The 12,793-nt window shown below is 51.8% G+C and overlaps 1 protein-coding gene across 2 annotated transcripts in view; it reads left to right on the top strand.

The window, feature by feature from the left end:
- The first annotated feature begins 3,212 nt into the window (after positions 1–3,212).
- The window catches only part of lamb2 (laminin, beta 2 (laminin S)), a 33,705-nt gene continuing 24,124 nt past the window's right edge, over positions 3,213–12,793 (top strand). For both annotated transcript variants that reach the window (XM_030119805.1, XM_030119804.1), the window contains exons 1-2: positions 3,213–3,431; positions 3,645–3,743. In XM_030119805.1, coding sequence (XP_029975665.1) covers positions 3,710–3,743 — 34 coding nt within the window. In that variant the 5' untranslated portion in view covers positions 3,213–3,431; positions 3,645–3,709. The remainder of the gene's footprint in view (positions 3,432–3,644; positions 3,744–12,793) is intronic.

Here is a 12,793-nt window from a genome sequence, read left to right as displayed (position 1 = left end):
CTGCGATAGCCAGTGTTTTCTCCAGTGTAAGATCTTTTTTCAAACTTTTTTGTGTGCTTTGGCAATGCATGTCACAAACCAGTCTGTCACGCAGAGCATCAGAAATCCTGCTCCAAAGTCACAAAACTGAGTGAGCCTGTGTAGTTCAGCAACATATTCTGCGACACTTTCCTCTTTAGACTGGTTTCTATTGTGAAAATGGAATCTCTCTGCTATCACAAGGCGTTTTGTGCTCAAGTGATTCTTTAATGTGTCCACAATGCTTTGAAACGTCTGAGTGACGGGCTTGCCAGGGGCCAGTAGGTTTCTGAGTAGGCTGTATGTTTTACCACCGATCAGGCCGAGGAGTGTGGGAACTTTCTTTTCATCCTCCACATCGTTTGCAGTGAAGTAAAGTTCAACCCTTTCAATATACGACTCCCAGTCTTCGTTTGCACTGTCAAACTAAACTATTTTTCCAGTAAAAGACATGGTCACGTTTTGTCCGCGTTATCCCCTCTCTGAAGTTACAGGCAGCCGTTAGCCTGGTTTAGCTTGTCACTCACGAGTCACTCTTTCCTTTTTTTTTTTCTTTCTCTCTGCTGTGCTCCGCCGTCCCCCTCGACTGTCAGTGCAGTCGCTACCATACCGACAAAAACGCGTCAAAAAACGCGTCAAAAAACGCAAAACGCGAGAAGTTGAACGCGGGTCAATTTTGAGGTCCAACACTGAACAACGCCGGGCCCCGAGGACACGCGGCGACTCTGTGGTGGGAAGGCGGGGCTTCCGGCCTTATTTCCTGTGTTAGCCTAACATCATGGCTAACCCTGTTGAGCGAGCGGCTTGGCTTCATTTGCTTAATAAAGCCAGACAACGACGCCGTCGGCGGACAGTACGCCGTGCCAGGGTGCACGATGTTATCACATCACAGGCGGTCGGAGTTTGGTGAGTTTCACCATTTGCTCCAGGAGCTGCGCCAGGATGAGTGTCGCTTTCACCGGTCCCCGCTCCTTGAAAGTTCAGATTTCCCAGCTTCAGCGTCGACTGCAAAAACGCGCCACCGATGCAAGAATGCCAAAACGGCAAAACGCGCCGCAAAAAAGCCTCTGACACGCTGCCAGGATTTTCAACGCGCGTTCCACATTGTGTTTCAAATACATTTGGACGCAAAAATGCAGAAATCATTTGGCGGTGTGAACGGGCCTTTACCGTAGGATGGCAGATTACAACAACGTCAACATGTATCACTGCTCCAACATAACTGTGAAGTGCACTGTGAGCCACCAGAGGGCGACAGTTTAATTGCACTGAGTTAAATAGTCCATACACTACTGGGCTGAGGCTGACCATGACAGGAAAACCAAAAGGAAGTGGGGGTCCTCAGATCAATCAGTGTTGGAGCTCCTTCCTGTAGACCCCGTCCCAGAGCACGGAGAAGAACTGAGAAGTGGTCCAGGTTGAGTCCAGGTCTCTGAACTATCCACAAACTTTTTCAGTGGAAACACACAACAACCCAACCCGAACCAGTCCGCACCGCCAATAGAGGTGCTGTGGAAACAGGGTTTAGGTTCTGTCAGGTTCTCCCTGAACCTGCAGTTCCCCCTTGAGCCTCCTGTGTTCCTCTTCACCCTTCAGTCCTGTTCTTCCTCTGTGCCTCACCTCTCCTCCATGTACCAGTCATCCAAGAAGATTGACTATATATATATATATATTTTTATATATATATATATATATATATTATATATATATATATATATATATATATATATATATTATATATATATAATATATCTATATATATGTACATACATACATATATATACTCTCTATGTGTGAAAAACTATTTCATTCAGTTGCAAACACTGAGCTTCTTCCACTCAGCTACATTAAACTAAATAGTTATTTCTTTAATGTTTAACCGTCATTTCAAGTAAAAACATCAACAAAAAGCTTCAAAGCAAAGTTTGATGTTGTTGAATCCACATGAAGATGGACTCTTGTTCTGAAGGAGTGATGTGTTGAATATGTTGTTCTGAAGCAGGAATCCAGGAAGTTTGAGCATCACTCAGCTTTTCTCCACCGGCGTGAAACATGCAGCAGAACAGCAGAGGGCGCCTCCACCCACCAGCAGAGGGGCTCCTCCACCCACCAGCAGAGGGGCTCCTCCACCCACCAGCAGAGGGGCTCCTCCACCCACCAGCAGAGGGGCGCCTCCACCCACCAGCAGAGGGGCTCCTCCACCACCAGCAGAGGGCTCCTCCACCCACCAGCAGAGGGGCGCCTACCAGCAGAGGGCTCCTCCACCCAGAAGGAATATGACATTATTAGGTAGAGCAACTGGAAACCGGATGAATTAAAGCATGAGAAATAAATGACAAAGTTGAATGTCTTGTGTTTGTTGGGTGCAGTGCAGGATTTGATGATTGCTCTTACTTGTTGATGTTCCGTCTTTCGGTCCCAACTCTTATTGAACTCATCTAGTTTTTAGACTAATCTGTTGTTTTCATCACCCTCATAACTCCTCTTGTGCCCATTGATGCTTTTAATTTGAAATACTTGAAAAGTAATTTTCTACCATCTGTAATTATGGTCATTTTTACAGTTGGTTTTGTGGGGTCAATGTTATAGTTTAAGTCCCTCTATTCCACTTTCAAACACTGAAGCTTTGGAAACGTGTGTTTTAAGAGGAGACTGCAGATTTCTGACCTTCAAACTGCTGCTTGGCTCCAGATGTTCTCCACTCAGCTGCAGCTGGAAATCAAGCTGTTTGAATGAGCCTTTAGTAGTGGATCTAGAATATCTATTGATTCATTGAATGGGAGTTAATAAGGTTCTAAAAAAAAGGAAAGAAAGCAAAAAAAAAAAAACATTCCTAAATGCCACGCATAAAAAATATCCTACTGATCTAAAAATAGAGCAAGTTTTTCAACTGTTAATTAATGTTGCTCAATAAGGTTCTTTGCTTAAACTACTTCTGTTTACATATTGGTTCATTTAGTGTTTCTAACCAATAGCTTTGGCCCCGGTGCTCGATGTGTTTGGGATTTAACGGGGTCTCTCAGATCCAGGGACCGTCCAGGAACCTCAACATTTTCAACAACAGTCACGCGCGTCCGCGGGGACTGTTTGCTGCCTGCGCGCTCCCGCGGGCCGCGTGTACGCGCAGCTCGCAGCTGCAGAAGCAGAAGCGTCTCCGGGAGACTAGAGTCCAGGAGGGTCCAGGAGGGTCCGGGAGGGTCCGGGAGAGTCAGGCACAGTCCGGGAGGGTCCGGCAGAGTTCCGAAAAGTTCTAGACAGTTTGGGGAAGTCAGGGGGGGTCCACGAGGATCCAGGAGAGTCCAGAAGAGTTCGGAAGAGTCCTTTAGAGTCCTTTAGAGTCCGGGAGGAGCTCCGGTGGGTCCAGGTCTCGGGAGATTCTGGACGGACGGACGGAGAGCAGAGAAAAGGACCAGGTTCGTCAGTGCTTGACTTTCTGCAGTTTTCAGCGCAGCCTGGATGAATAAAGCCTCCAGACGGGACCCGCTAAACTCAGAAAGACCACTTCCCCTGGGGGACCGAGTCTGGACTGCGATGTTGTCCTCGTGCGTGTTTCTGCCGCTGGTCCTGGCGGCAGAGCAGCGGCGGGTTTCTCACTTTGTCCTCCTGTCGTGTCGCACTTCCCGCAGGTTCATCTCCCCGCCGCCTGTCACAGGTTGTGCGCGGCCCCGCGGGTCGACGCGCCCGCGCAGAGATGCAAGCCTCGCTGCTGACGCTCGTGCTCATGGGTGAGTGGGGCGCGCGCCGGCGCTTTGAAGTCCGGTGCCCGCCGGTCGAACCGTCAGGAGGGATCAGCGGACGAGTGTCCGGGTCACCGATCCCTCTGATCGGCCGTGCACGCGCAGTGCACGCACGTGCTTTCCGTGTTCCAAAGCAGGCTCGTGAGGCAGACATCATGTGGGTGAAGCAGCTTCATCATGTAGAATAATCCCAGAACCGCTCTGCCAGTGGGGCAGTGAGGCTCTGATCAGGAACGGGTCAGGATCAGGATCAGGATCTGAGTCAGGATCAGGATCTGATCTGATCTGATCTGAAGGGTCAGAAAGGTCAGGCCGGTATCGGGGTCACAGAGTCTCTCGTGGTTTTCCTGATTTAGTGGAGTGATGTTTACACTGTACAATATGGGACCTTTAAGCCAAAAACTACTGATCTGAGGTTTGCAAGTTCAAATCCCAGTCGTGTCACTGTGTCACTGTGTCACTGTGGGTCTGTGAGCTTGACCTTTGACCCCCGGGGGCTGCCGCTGTGCAGTGGACTGTGGATAGGATGGGTTATGATTTCCATCTGGGTCAAGTAACAGTGATGTGAACCGAGAGAGGACGGCTGGCGGGTCTGTTTCAGGGTCCTGCCCCCCCCCCCCCCCCCCCCCCCATCCTCCCCCCTCAGGGTGGTGTTTCCATGTTTCCAGGTTTATAGTCCTCTTAAAACAGCCCAGCTGCCTCCGTGAATAGACTCCACCACCCTCCACCTCGACGCCGCTCCTCAGCCGCTCTGCACGGCGGTCTGCAGCAGGATGACGGCGTGATCGGCGTGACGAGGAGGAGTGAGGAGGAGTGAGGAGGAGTGAGGAGGAGTGAGGAGGGGCTTGGAGACCAGCTGGTCTTGGAGGTGTCTGACCCCCGGACGCATTGCTCCCCGCTGATGGAGAACAATGAGCTGGCTGCTGCTGCTGCTGCTGGAGCCTGTCGGGGTTAAAGGTCAGGGTCAGGCTGCTCTCCGGTGATCACAGCCACAGCCCGGTCAGGGTGGGAGGCTCAGCTCAGAGCTCTGGATCAAAGGTCACAGTCTGCCTCCTTCTCTTGAGTTCCGCCGTTCAGACTCATGGCAGCTCAGGGTTCCTTAAAGCAAGATTTGTAACTGAAGTGTACAAAGCGTTACGTGTCTGCTTCAAACACTGCTGTGTTTTATCTGTTTTAATCTGTGGAGGTGTGTCTCATTGTCCATCAGTGAGACAGAAAGTGAGCTTGTCATGGTGGCAACAGAGAGAGGAGGTCGTGTGTGGATAAACTGTTCGGTTCAAAATACAAAAGCCTCTGGATCAGAAAGAAAAGAAAGAAAACCTCCACTGGGTAGCAGCTGCAAACAGAAGTTTTGTTGCAAAGTTAAAATAATAAAAAGATTGGTGTTCAAAACCACCATCATGAAGGAGAAACCTGAGAAAGCAAGAAACGTTCTAGATCAATAAATGCTGCTATAAGAATTCAGTTTAACAATCCGTGTGTTCACATCGGACTTTTTATTCCTCTCTAAACCCTAAAAAAGCCTAATTCTGCTGTAAAACGACCATTTAAACACCTGAAAACGTTGTTTTCCAACTTTGTTCCAACTTTGTTTAAATTAGGTTTAAATCCCAACAGACCGGCGGGTTTATTCTCCTTTGGATTTTAATTACTTAATTCAGAATAAACCAATTCCGGATTAAAAACACCCTTTAAGCACACTCTTTTGAAATGAGAATATTGAATCTAACAAATCCACGCTGTGACGGATGGTTTCTGATATCAGGAGGACTGCAGCAAACGACACACCACTGTTATTACTGGTTAGAGGTCAGTCAGCTGGGTATCGATGTTACTGTACCGCAGCAGGAAAACAGCAAGTTACCAAGTTAAAGATGAAGCACACACACACACACACACACACACACACACACACACTCAGAGCAGCGCCTCTGGGTCCTGGAGGGGTGGGGTTGGGGTTCAGTCAGGCCTGCTCCTCGTCACCTCCTCCTCTATCTAACGCAGACGTGACGGCTGCTCTGAAGACTCGTGGAAAATAACCTCCACCGGGAAAAGCAGCGTGTGAAGGAGGAAGAGGAGGAGGAGGAGGAGGAGGAAGAGGCCTGTTCTCAATCAATAAATGAAGTGAGGAGACATGAAGACAAGAGTTAAAGGCCACATTCAGAGCTCTCTGAGCTCTGAGCCCTTCTGTCCGGCTTGAAGGAGTCAGGAAGACGCTGGAACCCGTCCTGAAAGCATCCACAGAGACATGAGCTGACGGTGACGTAGTGCTGGTTCACCTGTGTGTGGAGAGAGATGATCCGAATGGATACAAACAGCTAAAACCAGGACAGTGGTTCAGGAAGAAAATCACAGTTTGGTTTAAACAGTTTAAAAGAGAGAACTGAAAACGTGAGAGGAGCTGAAGACGAGCCGAGAGGAGTGAACTGATGAATGACGAGAAGCACTTCATCAGCGGCGTTCTGTGACTCCAGACTCAGAGTTCAGGTTTAAAGTGTTGGAACATGTTTTTATGTGAACCGTGAGCGCCGATCAGAGCCGCTGACGGTTCGATTCCCTCCTCCATGTGTCAGAGAACCGAGCCCCTTCCACTGGAGGTGAGCGACTGCCTCAGGTCACTGCAACCCCTCCGGCCTGTGTGTGTGTGTGTGTGTGTGTGTGTGTGTGTGTGTGCTAAGTCTGATGAGATGTGAGTCCGCTAACGTCCCGCTCCGTCATGACACTGATCAGCAGCTCCCACAATGCAATGCTCCTGAGGGACAAGCCACCAGGTCAGGGGTTGTTTCCAAACCCACCGGGGTCACAGCCGGGGTTAATTGGTTTGTGTTTGCATGTGTGTGTGTGTGTGTGTGTCTGTGTGTGTGTGTGTGTGTGTGTGTGTGTGTGTGTGTGTGTGTGTGTGTGTGTGTGTGTGTGTGAGAGAGACGAGGGAGAGTGAAAAGCCTCAGGACAAAAGAGACAGTGGTGTTTCCACTCTTATCTTCTTGGGGGTTTGTGGGTGTCTCAGCACACACTGTTCATCTGTGTGTGTGTGTGTGTGTGTGTGTGTGTGTGTGTGTGTGTGTGAGAGTGTGTGTCCTGGTTGAATGTTGCTGCAGTTAAAGCCCAGAGGATGCATCGGGGGCGGTAGATGGGCTCAGTTTGTATTGTGCCTCTTGCCAAAGTAGCGTTTGGCATTTTGCTTCTATACTGTAAAGAAAGCAGAAACAGAAAGCTCCACAGTGAACCATCACTCCTGTGTTCTGCTGCACCTCTGATAAAACAGTTAGTCATGTGACTGCAGTGATGTTTTCATCGTCCAGCGAACTACAGCAGCAGCAGGCGACTCATAATGAAGGAAAGAGGGAAAACTTGACATTAAAGAGGAGGATCTGCCCCAAGACACACCGTAAAGCCTCTGTAATCACTGTTCCTGCAGGTGTGTGTGTGTGTGTGTGTGTGTGTGTGTGTGTGTGTGTGTGTGTGTGTGTGTGTGTGTGTGTGTGTGTGTGTGTGTGTGTGTGTGTGTGCGCGCAGCAGCAGCAGTGAGGGAGTGTGTTCTCTCTCCCTCTCCAGCCTTTTGTCAGTGACTGAATCCGGAAATGTGCAGATCCAAGAACAATGGTGTGGTAAAGCCCAGCAACCAGCAGCACGAGAAACACTGAGCGATAAGCTGGAGGAAGAGGAGGAGGAGGAGGAAGGGGGGGGGGGGGGGCCAGACCAAATGAGGACAAAGAGAAAAACCCAAGAAAAGGTTGAGTCAGAGGAGAGAGAGGGAGGGAACAGGTTTGTTTGGATGAAAGAAGGGTGAGATGAGCTTTCTGGGGATGAAAAGAAGAGGTGGAGATAAAAGAGGAGGAGGAGGAGGATGAAGGGGAAACGCTGCCGGGGACCCTGGGCGGAGCGGCCGGTCACATGGACAGAGGCAGGTGGGCCTGCAGCACCGAGGAGCGTCCGGACCGGACCCGGACCAGACCCGGACCAGACCCAGACCCGGACCGGACCCGGACCGGACCCGGACCCAGACCAGACCCGGACCGGGCTCTCTGAGCTGCTGTCCGGAGGAAACAGCCTCACAGCAGCCAGTGTGGCCTGGAGGACAGGAGGACGGAGACATGCTGGACCGGACCTCCACAGACCGGTCCTGGACTCCTGGACTCGTCCTCTCCTGAGAAAGCTGCTCGTCCTCCTCAGTCCTCGTATCTTCACTGCTGTCTGAGGTCTCTGAAGGTCAGCAGTCGTACTTGACCTTTAGGAAAGTGGTGTCATCTCTACCTGAAGTCCTGCTCGCTGTTCTTTGCAGTGATTGGTTGATGCAGGAAGTGGGCGGGGTTAGTTTTATTACAACACCACTTCAAAGACACTGACCAGGTGTTTGACTGTTGGCTGTTTTTACGTCCCCAACATTAACCTGGAGGGGTCATGTGACGGCGTGACCCCTGACCCCCAGGACAGGCGCAGGCGTGGCGAGAGAAACAGCCTGCAGTGAGTCCGGTTCTGAGAGGAGGAGCCGGCGTTTTGTTTACGCTACAGCGAGGCGTCTGGTCTGGGCGCTTGTCACTGTGTTGCTTCTGTTATTGCTACAAGCTGCAGGCTGTGTTCTGCTGCAGCGTAATGAGAGTGTGGCGTGCCGCTCGCTGAGACGCACCGCCGCTCACCTCCACACCGTCAATTATCTAATGGCAGACAAGCTGCAATTTCACTGAGACCCTGCAGCGCTGCACGCCGCGAGGAGGGATCCCCGAGGAAGGAAGGGAAGGAGGGGGACGAGGAAACCGGGATCAAGGCAGAAACAAATACAGGAAGCAGGAAAGTAGGGATAACTTTTAATATGCCTTTTCTCCAAACCCCTAACCTCCACAAAGCCCCCGAACACATCGCAGCTCTTTAGGGCGGACACACACCGTGCACTGAGAGCAAACGTGCTCTGTGCAGTGGTCTCATTTGTCATCCTGTGCAAGGTGTGAGTAAACCTGGCATGCCGCAGTTACTTCAGTTACTTGAGTAATCTCAGGAGGAAATGGGAGCGTTAACTCCGTAGAGGTGGAGAAGAACGGGCCAGAGACCGATCTTCCTGATCTGTCAGAACAGCTGGGCTCCCACAGCAGCTTGAAGAGTCAGACCTGCTCCCTGTCCTCTCCAGTCCTCGTCCTCCGACCTTGAGAAGGCAGAGAGGGTGAAAGACTGAAGTGCATGACCAAAAACCCCCTTGAAGCTGTGAATTTGCTCCTGTGTCGTAGTCAACACGTGGGAAGGGTCAGCTCCAGTTCAAAGCTATTTTATGCATAAATGACTGTTGTAAATGCAAAACTCCCCTGAGTATTTAAAATTACACCCTGAGCCTCTAGCCTCTGCTGTCAGCCACAGATGACTGCCCTTGACCTTCTTTAACGTGAGGAAATGTCGCATAATTCCGATAATAAGCTCACTCAGCGCATGGCGCCCAGACCGGTCTTCACTAAATGAGTCTTAGACCTGAATGTTTGGACTGAGGTCCAAACTGTAGCTCTACAGATTATCTCAACGCTCCAAAAACAGCAATCAGCAGCACGTCGGCCTGGAGTCCCCAGTGAGCTGCAGTTTTCTCTGAGTGGAGCCAGATTTACTGAGGCCTGCCCTCACCGGAGAGGTCCCTTCCCTCCAGCTGCTGCTGGGCCCCGGTGCAACACACAGAACCGAGAACCAGAGCCAAGAGCCAAACCAGGACCACTGCCTGATACCAGGTCCGGCTCGGCCGGCCCTGTGTGGCTCTCGCTGGAGGGTTTGTTAGTTTGTGGTCGGCTCAGCGGGGAGTTTGTGGCTCCAGAGGAACATTTTCTATAAACAGTGGTTAAACCGATCCGCCGCGCTGTGGCAAGACTTCACAAACATGACATTATCCTCTGAATGATGACGGAGAGGTCGGCTCTGCTCTCAACATCTGAAAGTTTAGAAGTCAGCAATAGATCCACATTCTGAGTTTGCTTCAACCAAGGAAATGATAAATGAAAGAGAACGATGAGGAAAACAAGCCGGGCTGGTCTTTCTCTCAGGCTTTACTAATGAAAACGTTAAACCCTCAGTGAAGCAGACAGCACCCGGCCTTCTGACCACCAGAACTGCCCCACATTGAGGTCTGATCTCGGTACTACGAGGATCCCGGTAACAGCAGACATGTGGGAATGGAGAGAGAGGCTCCGTGTCTGGCGTCCGGCTCGGATAAGGCCTCGCATTGTTCCCCGCCGCCGCCTCCTGCCCACCTGTTGCCGCTCCACGTTTCCTCTGCGGTGCAGAGTGATTCAGACGTCTCCAGGACCGGGCCGGAATGCGAGGCTGCCTTCCAGAGCCGCCAGCTGCTCCCGCCTCCCGGGCCCCGCTAATCTCACCAGTCTGCGTAATGGACAGCATCTGGCCTGGTCTATCTGCTGGGGGGGGGACGGGACGGGACGTCCCGGACGGGACCAGACGAGGTCCAGATTGAGGCCAGTCAGTGTTCGGAGAGAGCAGGGTTCACCTGCCGGTTCAGTGTTTAATAGAAGTTTAGACAGGAGGGTGTTCAGGCGTGAAGAAGCAGGGAGTCCTGCGAGGAGGAGGAGGAGGATGAGGAGGAGGAGGAGGAGGAGGAGGAGGAGGAGGAGGAGGCGGCGGCGGCAGCGTGGGGGCGTGAGAGGAGCTGACGGAGGAGGGAGGAGGACAGCAGCTGGATGTTTGGCTGTGGGAGCTGATTGCAGAGCAAAGAGAGGGCGGGGAACCCGGGGAGGGAGAATGTCAACTAATTAACTGAGAGCAGTTAAAAATAAACGGCTGTTGACTCTCCTGCCGGCCCTGCAGCCTCTCAGCCGCTCACTGCCATCTGAAACACCGGCGGCGGCGTTACCGCCCCGCTGCCCGGCGTTCCCTTCATTTCCTGCCGTTTGCGCTGGTCAAACTGCGTGGCGCTGCAGGAATGTGCCGCTCTGCCGTCACGTCCAGCTGCCACATCAAAGCAGCAGGTTGCTCAAACAGAGCGGCAGGCCGGAGTCTGATGGGCCCGCTCCCCCCGCTGCAAAGGCCGGGATGAAAATGGAGAAAGAAAAGCAGCTCACCTGAGGGGGCGGGAGTACCAGAGGGCTGGATTCCTCACCGAAACGGGCAGCTCCTGGCTCAGAGTCACATTTCACCGTCTTTCATCCTGAGCACAATGAGCTCAGAGCACCTTCTTAAAGCTGAGCCCCGGAGAGAACACACCTCGACTCCCTCCACATAACCGGGCTTATAAAGAGAGAGAAGACACCAGAGGGACCATTGTGAAGGATAAGTAGTATCGATAGCAGTACCAGTATGATAAACTCTGAGCCATACGCTTCCTTGTAGTGTCACTGTGAGGAAAGAAGATATTTTAAAGTCATCAGTTACCCAGAACCACCGTAGCCACAGAACTCCGGTCCTGTTCGGGACGTTCACCTCAGCGGTGCTCACAGCCACTGCAGCTGCCAGGTTTTCAAACTGGCTCCCGAAGTGGAACTTTTCTGACGCTCCTGACTCCTCCCTGCTGCCACCGCACATGCGCTCCGCCGCCGCTCCGCCGCCGCTCCGCCGCCGTGGCTACGACTTCCTCTGCTCGTGTGCGAGTAGCGGACATGGCGGCCTCCAGAGCGGCATGAATCCCAGTCCAGATTCCAGCTTGGTTATGTCCACATGTATACAGTTTAATTAAAAAAAATAACAACAAAACAGCGCCACCTGGTGGCCTGGCATGCTAACCACACCGCTTCAGTGTTTCCACTGTTTATGTGTAAACGCAAAACCCTTTCTGAATCGAGCGAGGCGTTGTCACTTGGAACACTTCGACCAGGCCTTGAACACCAACCTGAGGCTTGTCTGAATGCCAGGCAAACACAGCTTTCCTCCAGCGTGTGTGTGTGTGGTGTGTGTGTGTGTGTGTGTGTGTGTGTGTGTGTGTGTGTGTGTGTGTGTGTGTGTGTGTGTGTGTGTGTGTGTGTGTGTGTGTGTGTGTGTGTGTGTGTGTGTCTGTGTGTGTCTGTGTGTGTGTGTGTGCTGACGGCCCTGCAGTGTAAGAGAAGACAGCGTTCCAGTGTTTGTCTGGTCTGTGATGTGTTTCCTGATCCAGTGTTGTGGTCCAAGGTAAGGTCCATGTTGCACTGCTGAGGCGGATCAGAACCACCTGTAGAGACAGACTGGAGACTGCGAGCGGGTCCCCGGGGTCTGCTGCTCCTCCTCCTCCCGGCAGGAGGATGTCTGCTGGAATGCGCGGCGCCTGCTGCTGGTTGTCATGAAGCTTTATAAGGTTTATTTTAACTCCCACACATAGCCCGACTCCTGGGTCACAGCGAGGCTCCGGAGCGCTGAAACACACCGTCCAGGGCCTAAAAATACTCCTGCTCCTGCTATTTGTCCTCCATGTCCAGGATTTAGCTGTGAGTCAGCCGTCCTGCTTCAGAGATGTCTGGGCTGGTTGGCCCAGGTTCGGCTGGTAGCGGGGGTCTCCTGTCCTGGGGGCCGCAGGGCCGGATAGTTCTATCAGCTTTGCCTTAAAGGATAAGTTCGGTTTAAACAGTTTTCATGTTGTTTATAGAATGAAATAGAACAACATCCTCACCCAGAAGGATTTTCTGATCCGAACAGTGCTTCGAGGGAAATTTAGATGCAAAATCGAGCGGCGGACATCCGTATAGGTCTGGCAGACGGGCCATTGGTAACGCCGCTCCTAAAACGTCTTTAATCGTCCAAAAACTCATTAGTTTCACCAACATTTCATCATGGTCCGCTCAGCCTCTCCTCCATGACGTGAGGTCACGTGAGATAAATGTTGTGGTTCTGTTGACCTCTGACCTGAAAGCTTTGTTCACGCTGCCGCGCCATGCGCAGTCCGGCTCTGGCAGCCGTTCTTCTCTTTGCCTCTGCGCTCGCCTTTCGATGAGCTCTTCATCTGTATATTCTGGCTCGACACTGTAAGGACACCCTTCATATTCAAAGTTCTCGTCCACAACATCTTCATCCGACAGATATTCGTCCATTTTGCACTAAACTGGAAGAAGAAAGTTGTCGTGTCGCCTCCGGTAGCCCCTGAAGCAATGAGC

The sequence above is a fragment of the Salarias fasciatus genome, chromosome 20 (assembly GCF_902148845.1).
Source record: "Salarias fasciatus chromosome 20, fSalaFa1.1, whole genome shotgun sequence".
NCBI classification, from domain to species: Eukaryota; Metazoa; Chordata; class Actinopteri; order Blenniiformes; family Blenniidae; genus Salarias; species Salarias fasciatus.
Note: the sequence above shows the minus strand (reverse complement) of the source record. Positions and strands in the feature narration are given on the sequence as shown.